Here is an 18,328-nt window from a genome sequence, read left to right as displayed (position 1 = left end):
AACCAGCAAGAGCCTCTCCCAGGAAATATGACAACAGGCTGCAGAAGGCTGCAGCCCTGGTCTGGAAGGGTCACCTGTGGTTTCCAGTCTGAGACATACAATTATTAGTTTAGTGGCATAATTGGGGAAATAAGGAAGGAAATGCCATCTGTGAGAAAATGACAAGTGAAAGACTGTACCATTTGTGCTGAATTAGAAAGATTAGGAAGTGAGAGAGAAGAGGAATTTGAAAACAGGGGCTGAGAACATGATGTGGGAGTCAGAATTCTGTGTGTTGAGGTCACAGAAAGGCAACCCAAATCAGCAAAAGCCAGAAGAAGGGAATCTATTGGAAGTTTATAAGAGATTTACCAAATCCTTTGGGAGCTGGAGAATCAGGCTTGGGAAATGGACAAAAATGATGGGAGTTCCCGAGGGCCTAAAAGCAAGAGGCATGAGGATCACTTTCTCAAATATGCATGGTCAGGACGCCCCTCAGGTCGCCTCCCCTGTGCCAGAGGCACTGTTGTCACAGCAGGGCGTTGTCACTGCCGCTCGTTCTGGGAGGTCCATTCTAACCATCTCTCAGTCCTTTCATGACACTCTCAGATTAGCTCAAACCCAGGCAGGGGCATCTGATGGGCTGAGCCTGAGTCACACAGTCATGTCCAACTGCCTACAGGGACAGAGCAGAACTTTCGTCATGTCTTTCAAAGAAGGAGGTGGTGGGAGATTGCTCCAAAATAGCCCCAAAGCAAGCTCTGTTCCACTGCACAAATGAGATGAAGGGAAGCTGGGATTGTGAGCATAGGGAACACGTGCATGTGTTTGTCAGCTTGGAGAAGAGAACTAGTGAGAGAGGGAGAGATTAAAGATGCAGAAGGAGGGGAGATAACTGGAAGAGCAGATGAAGGTTGTGTGCCCACAGAGGGCTGGTGTGCCCAGAGGAGAGAAGCAGGGGAGGAATCTTGACTTTTTGGACAGGTGCGAGTTGAGAGAGAAGGCACCTGAGAAATTTCCATTCTTTCCATCTGTTGCAGTCCCTGCCTTTCCACAACAAGCAGGTGTTTTCACGAGGGAGAAGACTTGTTGTTCAATAATGCAAAACTGACCAAAGTGGTGATTCATCGTTTTCTAAAATATGACTCTTTGGGGTAGGACCTGCTTCCTTGTTGGACCCAAATGAGGACATGGGTTGCCGTTTGAGCCTGGGCAGACTGACACCTGGGTTCCCCACCCCCTGTTTTGAGGGAAGGGTGGCAGCTCCTTGGAACCTGAGTACATCATGTTCCCAGGACCCAGAAACCCACTAGTGAGATTATATTTCCTCTGTCCCCTCAGCCTCTGACTGCCAGAAACAGGAACACAGCAGCAGACCCTTCCTGGCGCAGAGTATCAGGCCTGGAGGGCTGGCGTCCTTCCTGCCACCTCCCATAGTTTCCTGAGCGAAGCTCATGTACTCATGGCAGGGCCTGTCCTACTGCCAGTTTCACACACTCTTGAATAGAAACTTTCCCTTCTGTGAAACCCACAATAAGACTTTGCAGCAAAATAACATCTTTATCTGAAAGCTGCCCAGTTAAATGCGGAGCCCAGACAGTCGTCCAAGTGGAGCAAAGATTCTCATGTGAATTGTATTTATCTGAACCCAGCGTTTACAGAGGCTTATAGATGAGGCCTATACCCTCCACAGAACCCCCATGTGGTACACACAACTGACCGCTCAGAGCCCCCTTCAAGACAGAACTCACCGTCCAGCTGCAGGGAGCGGGGTCAGCTGCCAGCTGTTAGCTCTTTTTGGGGTCAGCCTTAACTAGGAAGCCAACTTCATGCTCTTCTTAGGTGGCCCCCAGCCAATGGCTACGCAAGGCCGTGGTGGCCAAGGTCATGCTCCTCCCAAGGGGACCACCAACCAATGACAGCAAAAGGCGGTAGTACATGGGCCTAACCATGTTTTACCAAAGCCAGACCCCTCTTCTGGGCCATCTGCTTTGGAGCTCCCAGGCGGGCTGGCTGAGATAGCTGTCAGGTTTGCATGGTGCTCTGACACTCCCCTCCCACCCCTATGCTGCTACCGCTTTCTTGAACAGGTGTGAATCCCTAATAAAGCTCTCATCTTATCATCTGCCATACCACTCATTCATGCATTCAACACACAGGAAGCATGCCCTGGACCCCAGCCGCCTGACACTAGCTGTTGCAAAGTTAAAAGTGATGTGTGACAAGTGCTACAATGGATTTCAGTATCCCTAAGCCACCTCTCCTCAGACTCAGGCTGCAGGAAGGAGCCTAGAAAATGTGCTGGGGCTACAGGTCATGATTCAGGAACTTTCCAAACAAAGCCTGCATACTGGAGTCTGAACCCTCTTGTTCTCGCCTGGTGTGTCTGGGTGGTTTTCCAATGGTCAATCCTGGAATCTGCATTTTTGTTCTTCTGACTCTCTGCCCAGGATCCCAGGACACAAAAGATCTAAAAAAAATTAGGAATCCAGGGCTCTAAACCCCTTCTCGGGGCCTGGGCTATATATTGGATGGCACTGTGGTGTGTGGACAAACTAGAATTAAAAGCTACGCTACGCATTGGAGGAGGCATTGGGCCAAAGGACAGAGGCAGACCTTAGGCCTAAGGCAGTAGGACTGGGGCCATAAGAGCAGCCCCGCCCTCTGGGGCACAGCAGCTTGCAGCTCCCAAGTTTCCAAAGTAGAAACTCAGGCCATGCCAGAGTACCAGCAAGGCAAGTTCACCAAAAGTGGCAGGAAGTTCACCTTTGATGAATCCCACACAGTTTTACAATGAAAAAATCTGAAAAGAATGTTTTAAATTCAGTATTCTGTAAGTTTTATTTTTAGTTTATATTTAAATTAGGGGCTATACTATTTAAATTATTGGTTAATTTTTAAATTATGTGTTAATTATGGGTAATTTAAATTCTATATATTTAAATTATGGGTAAGGTCTTAGTTGGGTCTGGCAGGGCAGCTTTGAGAAGGTTCCTGTGGCCTCGGGCTTGGGGAGATTTAAAGGTGCCAAACTGTAACCATGAGGCACTGAGCAAGGGAGGTGATGCTGAAACAGGGTCCAGAAGGGTGCATCAAAGTCTGGTAGGTGAAGAAGGGCAGGCAGAGTGTCTATCTGGTGGGAAGGTCAGCTGCAGTGACAAAGAGAACCAATGTGTAATGGCTATCCCTCTCATAACCATCGAAGGTGTTTCCGAGTTGACAATGGGGTGTGGTTCCACTCAGTCATTCAAGGACCTAGACTGTGGGGCCTCTACCATCTTCTCCATGGCACTTCTAAGGTAGTCCCATTCTAGTCCACCAGGAAAGTGAGACACTCATGGGGGAGAGTTGGGGGGAGTGCTGTGGGCCAGGCCTGGAAGTGTCACATCATGTCTGCTCATAAGCAATGGCTAGGACACCGTCACACCAGACTACAAGGAAGCTGGGAAACGCTGAGCATCTGGGTATGCCCAGGATGAAGGGGAGAACAGATTCGGGTGGCGAATGCACTCCCCACAGCAGGGAGTTGACAGTGACTGGGGCACAGGGAATGAACATGGTGGGGAATGACCAGAGGCACGCTGGCAAGTGTCTAACAACCAGCGTTCCAGAAGGAAAGACATTAAGTTCTGATTGATAGCATTCGCCTACCTTCTTGGTGTATATACTCCCATCACCATCAATTTCAAACCACTGAATAAGGAGTTGGAAAGAGATGTGCAGTAGCAGCCCAGTAGACTGAGGGGGCCCAAAAATGTGTACAAATGGACACTTTGGTCACCGTTGCTCAAGCAGTAGTTCACCATCATCAGAAGTGTCTGGACACTGCTGGCAACCACTTTCAGCGCCTCTTATAATTGCAGAAGTCAAACGTAACTTGTATTCATCTTTTGTTATCGGTATATATTGAGCATTACAAGTTTAACACAGTTTTTCTTTCCTTTCTTAAACTGTGTATACATTTTTTTGGCACCCTCTGTATAGTTGTATTAGGGTTCTTTAGAGAAACAGAACCAATAGGAGATAGATGAGATACAGGTAGAGGTAAGGGTAGGCGAAGGGGTCGGGGTAGAGGTAGGGGCAGAGATATAGAATTGGCTCACGTGATTATGGAGGCTGAGAAGTCCCAAGTGCTGCAGTCCACAAGCTGGAGACCTAGGAGAGCCAATGAAACCGTTCCAGTCCAAAAGCCAGCAGGCTCGAGACCCAAGAAGAGAGGATATTCAGTTCAAATGTAGAGGCAGGAAAAAAGCTACATATGTCCCAGCTTAAGGCCACCAGACACTTCTACTCAAGGAAGGGTCACCTTTTGTTCTATTCAGGCCCCCAACTGACTGGATGCGGCCCACCCACATTGGGCAGGGCAATCTGCTTTCTTTAGTCTACCGATTCAAATGTTAATTTCATCCAGAAACACCCTTACAGGCACACCCAGAATAATGCTTGACATAATGTCTGGGCATCCCATGGCCCAGTCAACACAACACAAAAAAGTCAACCATCACAAATAATATTTTCACCATATAGATAGACATGAATAACCTAAGAATGTAGACAATAGAAAAATGAAGTAAAATAATTAGGAAGTGCTGTGTGTCAAGTATGTTACCTTTGTTTTTTAATATAATTTATTTAATTGCAGGTTTATTTAATTAAACTTCTGATGATGTCTGTGTTACACAACTGGCTTCCAATAGCACTCGCGGCTGTTGGAACCAGCCGGCTGGTCCAGCACACCACTGGCATGGACAGTGGTGACATGCTTGGTCACTGACACATCAGCTACCTGGCAATAGAGGCAGAGAGCACTCTAAGCAGGAAGTCGGGGGACACTGGTGCTGGTGACCCCTGCGTAGGCATCTCAGAATCAGGAGAGCAATGTTTCCCCTCTGCCTCCAAAAGAGCACACTCTGTCCTTCCTGCAGCTTCTAGAACAAGGAAGCAGGGCTCTGCTATTTCTATGGCACCTTGATAAAATTCAGACAGAGGCTTACCCTCCTGGTGGCAGATCCCCCTGACCATACTAGAATGTGTGGCAAGAGCGGAGCCTCACTGCCCCTCTGCGGGACACCAATATGCAGTGTGCAGACTACACACAGTATCTGTGCCTCTGCATGGAACGGAGCTGTCATCTCCTGTAGTCTTGGGAGAAAGCCCCCTTACCTCTTTCTAACTGAGAGACTGATTAGCTCACCTGTGCCTCCCTGGAGGTGACAATGAGCAAAGACTGCCTCTGGTGGGCCCAGGCTCAAGGGCATGCAGTTATCTTCTAAAGTGATGGTTCTGTTATAGCCGCACTTTGTATCACCTGAGGGGCTTTTACAACTCCCGGTGACCAGTGTACATGCCGGACTAGTTAAATCAGAGCCACTGGGATTAGACGGACACAGCAATTCGTGTTCAAATCTCCCCAATGTGCAGCCAAAGTTGAGAACTACGGTCCAACGTAAGAACATCCAAACTAGAGAATTTTTTTTTTAATTTTATTTGAGCCAAAGAGAACATGCCTAGAAGCAAGATCTCAACAGATTAAGATAAATGCCTCCAAGAAATGACAGTTTGCAGTTTCTTTTACGCATTTGGAATTAAAGAGGAAGAGCACAGGAAGGTGGGAGAAAGCAAGGCAGGGATTAGATTACAGGATATTTACCAAGTTCGTGTGCTCTTTTGAAGGTGGCCACATTTTAGAAGGAGAGGTCTGAAAAGAGTCATTTCAAAGGTGTGTTAGCCTAGATGCACAGAAACAAAGGACAGGGCTTGCCTAAGGCAAAGATAAGCCTTATACTACAGAAGTTTTATTCCTGGGGTGGGACTGCCCACCATGACCTACGCAATTAAGAATTTATGATCGGATCACTCTGTGAGGTGACTTTCCATAGAACCTTTTTTTGTCCACACACTGATGTGAAGCTATCTTGGCTCTGAACCAACGATGTCGGTGGGTGACTGTCCCACCAGGAAGTGTGCATTTCAGCAGATGCCTTCTGGAGAGTTCTGCCCTCCAATCTTCTCCACTCACCCTTCAGTGTCTAGTGATGCCTGGCCCAGAGCAGCCCTTAGAAATTGCTGAAATGTTGCAAGGCAAGAAACAATGAGATGCCCTGAACCACTGTTGGGGGTGGGGAGGCAGTGCTGTGCCGCTGGCACAGGACAGTGGGAAAGGAGTCCATCTCTCTGTCTCCTGCTAGGTGACACCTGCATTTCCCCTCCTTGGTCTCAGTTTCCTGCCTGTCAGGGAGAGTGGGGCAATTTCGTCAAATAAATGCTTATGCAGGAGGCCATTGTTTTTAACAGTTCCCTTCACCCTGTTCTTTCTTACCCCACCCTCCATCCCAGCAGGCTCAGAGGTGGGCAGGGTTTGTAAACTTCAGGAAGGAGGGGGCTCTAGTGGCCCTACCAGCCGGACCCCATGGAAGTACTTGTTCCCAGAGAAGTACTGGGAACACAATCTGAGGGCAGAGAGAAGGAAAGACCTTCTTTGCCCCCCTTCCTGACCCCCACCATTCTCCAGTGCAGAGTCTGGACTGGCTCCTGACCTTTTCCCAGCTTTACTTCTGGGTTTAAGCCCAGAGCCTCTGTGGTTTTGTCTAATTCCAATGCAGATCCCCGGAAAAGCAGGCGAGGTGACTTAATGTCATTGGGGGAAACAGCTGCACCGAAAAGAATGCCTGGGGGTGATTTCTTAACCAAAACAAGTGTGAGTGGACTCAAAAGAAGTCTTCAGGGCATTTTCCTGCCTCTGACTTGAAGGAAGTGGTCCAGGCCACATTACTCACAGGGTTTCATGATTGCTCAAGATTTTGTCACTGGCCACGGGACCTCGCCCTGTGACCCTGATAACTACGTGAGATTTTCCAGCTCTATATCCTCCCCACTCCTGGGTGGCCTCTGTCCTAGCCTGACCTAGCTTCAAACTGGCCCAAAAAGAAAAGGAGCGCGAGCCCATCATTCAGTGGTGTGTCCTGGATCTGCCCATCAAGTCGGTATTCCTTGTGAGGCTTCTGCCTGAGTACAGCCTGGGGCACATGCCTGGGAGTGAGGAAGTTCTTGGGGCAGTCTAAGGGACACAGAGAAGAGTTCTGCAGAAGCACTTAGTGTCTCTTTCTGGTGGTAGAATAAACATAATTTCACAGAGTACTTGCTTAGCATGATCAGGCTTATGTAGCTGAAACAGTGTGGGAAAGGGCACGTGCAAAGGCACAGAGACACAGGAGCAGGGGCTGTGCGTGCATATAGTAGTATCTAGTTTTAGCAAGAGCTAGGTCACAGAGGCAGGCCTGGACAGTACCATGAGAGGCCTCGAATGTTATGTCAAGATACTTATTCAAACCTGAGGAGTGGCTGAGGGCCAGAATAAGTGACTTGATGCTGAGTAAGCCAGCTTTGTCTCCATGGACTCTGCTCTCTCTCTTCAAGCTGGTCATTTGATCCACCACATCCTGGTGAGTCCTTAACCTCTCCAATCCTCCCCTGCTTTCCATTGGCCAGATCCTGTCATCTCTAGCAAGGACTGCTGCGGTGGGTTTCCAGCGGACCCCCAGCCTACAGACCCTCTTCCCCTCCAGCTGCTAGAGTTCATGATACATCAGTATGACATTTAAGGATCAGGGGACATAAGGGGCACTATGAGGATTAGGGAGGGATACCGGCTGTTAACAGCAGAGAGGTTTTCAAATCGCTGGTCTTCCAACTAAAAGGATCCCACAGTACCTGCCTGAAAAACCCAGCCCCGGGCGCGAATCCCTAACGGGGCCCCTCTGTGATTGTCAGGGCACAAAGGTTGGTTCTCACCATCTGACACATTCATTGAGGGCTGTCCAGCCAGGAAGTGTTCACATGAAGTGGTTGGAATTTGGGTATTTAGAGAGACTGGCATCATGGAAAATCATGAACTGTAGACACACAGCCCTGGGCTCGAATCCTTGCCCTGACAGTATTGTGTGACTTTGGGCAAGTTATTTAACTTTTCTGTGCCTTACTTTCTTCATCTGGAAAGCCATAATGGCCCCTGCCTCAGGGAATCTGAGAATTAAATGAGACACTGAATATAAAGTCCCAGCCTCAACACTGGACACACAGTAGGCACCTAATAAATGATAGTGATTACTGTGATTGCATTTCTTGGGCGAGTTCTAGGATCCTGAGGCAGAACCCCCCCTCCCCTCCCCCCCTTCCCCCCACCCCATCCCACCCCACCCCCCGCAAAAATGTCCCACTATCCACTCTTTAGAATTGTGCTGGTATTAAACAAGCAGGACAGTTAGCAGAGACTCACTACTCAGTGAACAGTTTTTGAGATTCTGTGGGTGGGGCCTGATCTAGCTGCTTCACAGGCACTCATTCACGTCACCTCACTAAGGCAGGAGAGACGAGTAACATCCCTGATAGGCGTATCTCCCTGCTGCTCCAGTGCCCTGAGGATCCCAACACTGCCGCGGGTGCGCGGTCCTTCTAAGACACACCTAGCTTTCAACAGTTGGAAATGAGCTCATAAACTTCCTCCTGGACCCCTTATGGCAGGAAACAACGGGCAGAGCGGGTCCCTTTGGACCGGTCCTTCGCCTTCAGGGGTCTCGGCCAGCCTCTCTCCAAGAGCGCTCTTTCCCTGTGGCCTCCTGGTGCGTCGGGCGCACGCCTACGAGCCCTCCCCGCGCAGAGGGCGGATCCAAGCTCGGGAACCGCCCGCCGGCCGCCGCCGGGGTGGGAGGAGAGCCTGGCGTGCCAGCTCCGCTGGCTGGGCTCGGGGACCAACAGTGCCGCGTGTTCCCGGCCGGGCGGAGGGACAGCCGGGCCGCCCCGCCCTGGCCCAGTGATTGATCAGCAGCTGTTACTGAGCCTCTTAATGGTTCACTTGGATGGGAATTAATTCTGGGATGGATAAATAATGCATTGAGGTTTATGTAGTCCAAGGCAAGCCGGCGGTCCGGAGCCAGGAGAGGGAGCCCAGGGAGCCTCGCCGGGGACGCCAGTGGCCATGGGAGCCCTTGTGGGGCAGGAGGGGCAACTGAGGGAGAGGAAGAGCAAAGGGAAATGGATGGCAGCATGATCGGCCCAGCGCAGGAATATGCTGAGCCCAAAGATCAGGCAAGCCAGGAGGGGTAAGTCCAACTTCGTGGGGCGGATCTGGGCACAGTGTGCGTGGGTCTTTTGGCGAATGTGTGTACCCTCAGATGGGGAGGCGTTCCGGGAAGCATCCTGTGACTGACGTCCCTCCTAGTGAGAATCCTGGGGTCAGTGGGGGTCAGACCTGAGACTACAAAGGGGCCATGGGCATCTGGCCCCGGTAGGTGTGCAGACTTTACTCCATATTCTGTCTGACTGAGTCCTTCTGTTGCTCAAAGTGACTAGGTGACAACTTTGAGGAAACTTTGTGCTTTTGCTGCAAGGGAAATGCTGGATGCTCAAGATTTGCCTCAGCAGCCAAGACAAAAGTGACCCCCACTAGGGAGGCAATGCTGGCTTCTAGAGACAGCCAGCTCCAAGTGAGGGCCCTCATGGGGGACCTGGAAGGCTGTTCTGCAGAGCCTGCAGGAGTGGCTGGCTGGGCTGCAGGACACAATTCCTTAGGCAGCTGGGGGGTGGGAGGGGGGCTGGCTGGCAGGCGCTCCCCTGGAGAACTCCTTGGAAGCTGCTGGGTCTGGAGATGAGGGTGCCTGTGGGAGGAGCAGATCCAGACACAGTAAGAGATGGAAGTCAGAGAGCCTTGCAGGAGTGTGCTGCAGGACTGGGCTGGCGCCCCAGCCAGGCTGTCTCCCTGCAGATTGGCCTGGAGACTCAGGGTAAGTCCCAGGGCTAGGGACAGCATCTTCCTGGGCAGCAACTTCTTGGCTAGGGCAAGTGTCATTTTAGATGAGAGCATCTGTCTCTTAAGAAAATGGAATGTGTCTTTTCAGGTTGCCAATGTTTGTGGAGGGCTGTGCCTCCTTGTGAGCAATGAGCATGAGGACAGTGGCCTGGAGGTGGGTGCAGCATCTGCCTGAGGAGCTTGGAAACAGTGCGAGTCTTACCCTGGGGTGGTGGCAGGGACCCTCTAGCCTCCTGCGAACTCCCTGGAAGCACACCTGTCTCATTAGCATGTCACAGGCACCTGGATGGTTTTTGGGGGGAAGGCTGGCCCTCCAGAATGTTCTCAGAGACATCATGACACCCCCGCGGGGTGTTGGCATGGAGTGTAACCTGTGGGCCCCAGTGGGCAAAGGAGGGCTGTGCATAGCTCTGCTGAGGGATGGGGTGCAATCTGGTGATGACCCAATGGGTGGACCAGGCCAGGCCCTCTGAGAGAGTTCAGGTCTACCTCCCGCTCCTGTCTCACTCACTAGCCACTGGCCACATGTGGGTATTAGCACTTGACATGTGGCTAGTCCAGATTAAGAAAAAAATACATGCTAGGTTTTAATGACTTGACAGAAGAAAAATGCAAAATATCTAATTAATCATTATGTTACATTGATTATATGCTGAAATGACAATATTTTGGATACAGTGGGTTAAATCAAATAATATTATTAAAATTATTTTCACCTGTTTTTTAATGTAATTATTAGAACTCCATATATGGCTCACATTATATTTCTATTGGGCAGTGCTGGTCTAGAACGAGATCAGTACCTCAGTAAAGAACTCTCAGGATGCCTGCCTTTGAAAACCCAAACTTCTTATAAGCAATTGTTCTAGGTCAGTGATTCTCGACTAGAAATGATTTTGCCCCCAGGGGACTTTTGGTATCATCTAGAGATATTCTTGGTTGTTCCAACTGAGGGTTGCTGGTGGCATCTAGTTGGTAGAGACCAGGGATGCTGCTAAACACCCCGTAATGCAGAAGACAGGTGCCACGACAAAGAATTCTCTGGCCCGAAATGTCAATGGTGCTAATGTTGAGAAATTTCTGTACTAGATATTATCTGGTAAGATGTGTTAAAAGATAAGTTTATTGTGCTATTCATCAGCTGTTAATAACATAATCACTTACCCACAAAACTGTGTGCTCATACTCCATGACAAGAAGCATTCTAAGAACACAGACTGCAGATGAAGCATCAGAGGAAGTCAGGCGTGCTTGAGCTGCAAGCTGAGGAATGATGGACGGCTAACTAGGGTGGTGGAGGGAGGAGGCCGATTTCCTCTGCAGGTGCCATGGGGCCAGGAGGCTGGAGCTGGGGGCAGAAAGGAGCAGCGGACACAGCACGAGGCTGGAGACCAGGTCAAGAATTGGATTATGCAGGGTCAGGCTTGCAGCTTGTTAAGGAATAATTTCCTTAAGGGATAATTCAAGAGAAATATAGACCGAAATTATATATACGTGCTTTAAAGAAATTGCTCTCTGGTAGAAAGAACTTTCATCAAAATTCATCCCCCATTGACTCTTTTAGGAATTGGGCAAAATATGTGTTATAAATACAGCAAGTCGTACTATGCAAATTCCAGTCCCCGGTATCCAGACACTGCCTTGTCTAGACTGCTCCAGACTATGCATTTCCCAGGCACACTTCCAGGCTACACCACTGCACAGATACATGCAGATTCATGAAAACGACTGGGGTCACTTTCTGGGATAGTTAATAAAATCCGCCCCTGTGCGCCAGCTCAGAAGCCTTTGTGGTCTGGCTAAGGCTACTCTGCAGATAGGGGCTTCCTAGGGACCCTTCCCCAGGTCCCGTTGGCTGTTAGCTTCCTGTCAGGTTTCCATCCAGGCCAGCCCTGAGTGAGCCCACAACAGCTGCCATCACCCTGTCTCCTTCCCAGGGAGGGGGAGATGCCAGGATTGAGCTCCTGCTAGGGAAAACCCTGCTATCACTTGCCTGCATATAGAACTAACTTTGGTCAATTGTTGTGTCTTGGGTGAGTTCAACTTCCAAGAAGTAGTTAGAGGCAGATGTTGTGAATACACACACACACACACACACACACACACACACACACACACACACACACACGAGGACAATACTAATTCAAAACAGTAGGGAGGCACCCAAACCAATTGGAAATGGCTCAAAATAGACCATTAAGTGTAAACAGTGTGCTTGGTTTGAAGGACGTCACACAATTCAAACTGATTTCAGAAAAGTGATCCAGATTGGTTCATACCAGCTCAAATTGGTCCTTAATGCTGCAGATGATTCTAGCTTGCCATTCTCTCCTTAGGACCCATGCTGACTCATCCTCGCTAGTCATGGCTCGTTGAAGCCAGGCTGAGCCATTTGGAACCAGGTGTGGCTGGCCCTGGCCCACTAGCTCCCACCTGGCTCTGAAGGTCCCTTCCAGGGAGTCTTTCTGTCACTGTCTTTCTCCAACCCCTGCAGGCTCTTCCTCCACTGAGCCCCACTGCCTTATTCCCAGAGTGGGAATGGAAGAGAAACCTCACTACTGCCCTGCCAATTTTTCCCAAAGAAAAATAGGATAAATTCACTAAAACTCCATGAATTTATATCATATACAGTACAGCGAGTGACCAGTCCGTGTGCTCTGTGACACTCTAAAAGTTGAATTTGTTTTTCAAGATGGAACATAAAAATATAAGACCAGTGCCCTTTCTCCTAGAAGTGAGGTGTGTAGTTTTCCAGGGTGAGGAGAGAGTTAAAGCCCAGGCCACACCTGGTGCCCACTACCACAGTCTGCCCATGCTGTGGCCTCTGCCAGCACTCCTCTGCTCACTCAGCCCCCAGGGGCACCTGGGTCATCCCCACCTCTCCAAGCCATAGTCAGAACAGAGCCCCCAGATACTTGACCGTGATGCTGCTGCAGCCAGGTGGGATTCCTCCCCTTTCCGAAATCCCATTCTCACAGCACTTGTTTCTTCAAAGGTTTATGTATTCCCCCAATCTTTTTTTAAAAAAATATATATATATATTTTTCACTTACAGTTGACATTCAATACGTATTCCCCCTATCTTGACTGAGGCCTCTTCTGTGCCCATTAGCACCAGCCAGCATAACGTTTATTGCTCTGGCCTTGCCCTGCTCCTCAAGGGTGAGGTATGGGAAGCAGCCCTGTTGCTTTACCTCCCAAAGAACTCTGCACTCTGCTTGTCTCACTCATCCTGAGTCATCGTCCTCCCTGAGACGTCATCATCTCTAACGTGGACTGTGGCAGTAGGATTCTGCCTCACCCCATCTTTTCTCCACTCCAAAGCCAGAGCTTCTTCTCAAATGTAAATTCAGCCATGCACCCACCTTGAACCCCAACTAGGAAATCTTCAATGGCTTCCTTAATCCTCTTTGGGTAAAAATCCGAAGCTTTACCATGGCCCACAAGGCCCCTCTTACAGTCCAACCACTGGCCAAATCTCCAGCCTCCTCTCACTTTCCAAGCTCCAGTCACACGGGCCTTCTTCCTGTTCAACAGCTGTTGCATGGACCTCCTACCACAGAGCCTTAGCACACTCTGTTTGCAACGTCTCTCTCTCTCTCTCTCTCTGTCTCTCTCTGACACAGACACAGACACAGACACACACACACACACACACACACACACACACACACACACACACACTCCTTAACTTTGATTCACTCTCCAGTTCTCAGCTCAGGTGTCAGCCCCCAGGGAGGTCCTCCCACACACATCAGCCTAAGCTGGGTCCTCTGCCCCCTGCTTTCCTTTTCTTAACAGCATTTACCTTGGATTAATTATAGTCATAAACTCCTAAGTGGGTTTTATCTGGTGAGTATCTGTCATTCCACTAGACTGTGAGCTCCATGAGGGCAGGGACCATTTCTGTTTTTTAATATCATTATACTTCAATGCCAGGCATCTAGTGGGCACTCAGTACATAGATTTTGAATGAATGAATGAATGAATGAATGAATAAATGAATGAAAGGGAAAGCATTACCTAGGAGGCTGAAGCAGTCTCTGCTCTAACTGGTCCAGGTCCTTAGGAACGGTGGCCCCTCCCTAGACTGACTTATGTACATGTTGCAAATATTTCCCCAATTTGTTGCTTGCCTTTTACTTTTATGATAGAGTTTTTTCCCCTCAGATGTACATAAGTTTTTAATTTTTATGTCATCAATCTATCAGTATTTTCTTTTAGAATTTCTGCACTTGTTTAAAATATTTCAAAATAACATTGATCTATGCTATTAAGGAGGCTCCTTCTTTTAGAGGAAATCGTTAGACTGATGAGCAAAGCTACAGCAGCTTTAGCTCTCTTCCTTAGCAAGAGTATCAATGTCTTGGAAGCCTCAATGGACGTACAGAGCCTGGTCAGTACTTTGAGGATGGAGGAGAAAGCTCTGAGTGAGATAAAGTACTTTCAGTGACCTTACTTTTTCTGATTTTCCCACAAGAAAGTCAACCAACATTGACTGTGTGCTGCCCTCCATGATCCAGGCATTTCCATTGTACTGATTTAATTCTCATAACTACACTGTGATGAGGCATCAGTATTCCCATTTTAACAGATGTAGAAGGAGAATCATGGGTGCCCTGCCAACAAGTGATAGAATTCAGTTCATATTTATGTCTGTCTTATGCTGAGGCCTCTGACCACTCTCCCTAACCCAACACAGGGATTCGCTATCTAAAGACCATTGCACGTGGCCTATATGTCTCCAGGGGAGCTATAGGTTCCTTGAGTAATAAGAGGCAGTGATCTTTTTCAGAAGATGCCCACTGCGTATGAACACATGGAGATTAGATTTAGACAACTATTGGAATATTTAAGGTTGAATTGTTAATATGTAGTATAAAACTAAGCAAATGAAAAAAATAAGGCATTTATGAACTCCAGGGAAAGCAAAATATGGTGCATAAAAGGAAAAAATATTATAGTGTATTATATAGCTCAACTGGGACCAGGTATCACATAGTACTAATAATGCAAATTCTGCATATTGATCAAACCAAAATTACAACATAACTATATTGGAAGGATGGGATGGGTGCTTATGTATGTGGGGGCACGGGAGTGAAAGAAATAAAATCCTCACCTTCCATAGTGAAAAGTCAACAGATAAAAGAGAAAAATCAAGAAATGATGTGGCATAAAAACAATCCATAGATCAATGGACCAGAATAGAGAGCTCAAAAATAAACCCATGCAGATGGTCAATTAATTTGTGAGAAAGGAGCCAAGTATATACAATGAAGAAAGGATAGTCTCTTCAATAAATGGTGGTGGGAAAACTGGACAGCCATAAGCAAAAGAATGAAACTAGACCCCTGTCTTATATATACACAAAAATCAACTCAAAATGGATCAAAGACTTGGATGTAAGACTTGAAACTGTAAAACTCCTAGAAGAAAACATAAGGAATACATTTCTTGACATCAGTTTTGGTGATGATTTTTTTTTTTTATTTGACACCAAAAGCAAAGGCAACAAAAGCAAAAATAAATAAATGAGACTACATCAAACTTAAAAGCTTCTGTACAGCAAAGGAAACCATCAACAAAATGAAAAGACAACCTACTGAATGGAAGAAAATATTTGCAAATCTGATAAGGGGTTAATATCCAAAGTATGTAAAGAACTCACTCAACTCAATAGCCCCCCCCCCAAGAAATCCAATTTAAAAATGGACAGAGTAACTGAATAGACATTTTTTTCAAGAAGACATACAAATGGCCAACAGGCACTTGAAAAGGTGCTCAACATCACTAATCATCAGGGAAATGCAAATCAAAACCACATGAGATATCACCTCACACCTGTTGGAATGAGAAGAGGAAACAAATGTTGGCGAAGATATGGAGAAAAGGAATCTTGGTGTGTTGTTGGTGGGACTGTAAATTGGTAGAGCCACAATGGAAACCAGTGTGGAGAGAGTCCTCAAAAAATAAAAAATGGAACTATTATATGATCCACCAATTCCACTTCTGGATCTACATCCAAAAGAAATGAAAACAGGATATCAAAGGATATCTGCACTCCCATGTTCATTGCAGCATTGTTCACAATAGCCAAGATCTGGAAACCCTAAATGTCCATCAATGGGTGAATGGATAAAGAAGATGTGGTATATATTATATAATGTGCATATATAATGTGTACGTGTGTGTGTATAACATAGTATATGTACTATATATAGGACATATAATATGCATAATATATGATATATAGTATATAACATATAACATCTATATATTATATATACTGGGAGTGCCAGAAAAACACATACAAGTGGACACTTTGGTCAACGTTGCTCAAGCAGTAGTTTGCCATAATCAGAAGTGTCTGGACACTGATGGTAACCACTTTGAGCACCTCTTGTAATTGCAGAAGTGAAACGTGACTTGTATTCATCTTTTGTTATGGGTATATTTTGTTATGGGTATATATTGAGTATTACAATTTTACTACAGTTTTTTCCTTTCTTAAAATGTGTATACATTTTTTTGGCACCCTGTGCATGTGTGTGTGTTTATGTATTTGACCCTTGAACAACATGGGGGTTTGGGGCACTGACCCCCCCACACAGTCAAAAATTTGTGTATAACTTTTGACTCCCCAAGATCTCAACTACTAATATCCTACTGTTGACTGGAAGCCTTGCTGATAACTTCAGCAGTTGATTAACATATTTTGCATATTATATACTGTATTTTTACATTAAAATAAACTAGAGAAAATAAAATGTTATTAAGAAAATCATAGAAAATAATACATTTACAGTACTGTATGTATTTATTGAAAAACATCTGCATATAACTGGACCTGTACAGTTCAAACCTGTGTTGTTCAAGGAGCAACTGTGTGTATGTATATATATATATGTATAGAATGATATATTATTATATATACCTTGGAATATTATTCATCCATGAGGAAGAAGAAAATCCTGCCATTTGTGACAACATAGATGGCCCCAAGGACATTTTATAAGTGAAATAAGCCAAACAGAGAAAGACAAATATTGCATATATCTCTTAAATGTGGAATCTAAAAACAAACAAACAAAAACAAAAAAGGCAAACTGATGAAAATGAGGAATAGAAAAGTGGTTGTCGGGGGTGGGGGATGGGGAAGCAGGGAGAGGTTCGTAAAAGGGCACAAATTTTCATCTATAAGATGAATAAGTTCTGAGGATCTAATGATGTAAGACATAGTGACACAGTTGATGACACTGTATTGTATAAGTGAAATTTGCTAAGAGAGGAGAACTTAAGTGTTCTCACCAAAAAATAATAACAATAATAAGATAAATATGTGAGATGATGGATGTGTTAATTAACTAGATGGCAGAGAATCAGGAAGAAAACAAAGAAGTGGCAATAAATAAATACTGGTTAGAAATGTGGAGGTAAATGCCAAAGGAACCAACTAACACAGTTGAAAGTGGCTGCCTCTGGGGATGGAGAATGAAGGGTGGAAGGAAAGGAGACGGCCAGGTTTCACCGTGAGGCATGCAGGACTGCTGGATCTGTGCTTAAGGAATGATAGCCTAGAGGTCATGTGACCTGTTGCCAGGTCAAACTGGAGGATTGTTCAGAGGGAAGTTTCTGCTCTTAAGGGGTGACCATGGGCGTTCACGGATCTCTGATTACTTGGTTCTGAGTGGTGTGGCCATGCTGCCCCTGCCCAGGCTTGCCAGGTACACTGAGGGCTCCCTAAGACCACCGCTGGGGCCCTGACAGCAGGACAGCAAGGCGCAGTACACTACTTAGGTGATACAGCATCTGGCTTTGCCTGAAATTCAGAGAGAGGACCCAGGGCTAGAAGAGGGGTCAGTGAGGTATACTAAGAGGTGAGATATGAGGACAGTCCCTGGAGGGTGGAAGCAGGGACTGGAGGCCTGACAGACAGGAGCTGTGGTGGAGAAGGAAGGCCATAGGAGACTCCCCCAGTGATCCCCTTACGCCAGGCCAGACTCTGGTGCCACTGCTTAGAGCTAATACCTTCCCTGGGGGCTCCAGTCCCCAAGCTGGACGTCTTCCACCACTGGCCAGGCCTTCTAGCCCACAGACTACTGAACTCTGTCCTTTCTCTCCCTTCTAGAAGTTTGCTCAGAACTGAAATGAAATTGCAGAGGCCCTCAGATCAGCAAAATGTCTGGGACAAGTCCCAGGGACCTGATCAGAGGAAATACAAATTCCTGATTTGGGGATCTTCGAACAACAGTGGCTTCATAGTACATTGCACCCTGATTTTTATCAGTACTGTTCATTCTAGCATTTTCATTGTTCATTTCTAATATTTTTGTCTTATTTTGTTACTGGAGGCATAATTTACATAGAGTAAAGTGCACAAATCATAAGTGTACAGCTCAATGACCGCCACCCAGATCAAGATACAGAGCGTTTCCTGTAACCCCTGAAAGTTCCATCCTGTCCAGGCCCTCCTCACAACCAGACTCATACTCTTCTGATTTCTCTCACCACAGAGTAGTGTTGCCTGTTCTTAAATTTCAT

The 18,328-nt window shown here is 46.9% G+C and overlaps 1 protein-coding gene across 4 annotated transcripts in view; it reads left to right on the top strand.

Moving 5' to 3' along the window:
• The window catches only part of ARHGAP22 (Rho GTPase activating protein 22), a 212,290-nt gene that overhangs the window by 29,765 nt on the left and 164,197 nt on the right, over positions 1-18,328 (top strand). The window contains exon 1 of one of the 4 annotated variants that reach the window (XM_019730135.3): positions 8,680-9,077. The exons of 2 other annotated variants lie outside the window; for them this stretch is intronic. In XM_019730135.3, coding sequence (XP_019585694.2) covers positions 9,044-9,077 — 34 coding nt within the window. In that variant the 5' untranslated portion in view covers positions 8,680-9,043. Of the gene's footprint in view, positions 1-8,679; positions 9,078-18,328 lie in introns of those variants that run through there. One more of the 4 variants, XM_074337241.2, reaches the window with a different exon arrangement.

This window comes from Rhinolophus sinicus, chromosome 15 (assembly GCF_057876585.1).
Source record: "Rhinolophus sinicus isolate RSI-liver-muscle chromosome 15, RSI-T2T, whole genome shotgun sequence".
NCBI classification, from domain to species: Eukaryota; Metazoa; Chordata; class Mammalia; order Chiroptera; family Rhinolophidae; genus Rhinolophus; species Rhinolophus sinicus.
The sequence above is the reverse complement of the archived record's forward strand: the minus strand, read 5'-3'. Positions and strand labels throughout refer to the sequence as shown.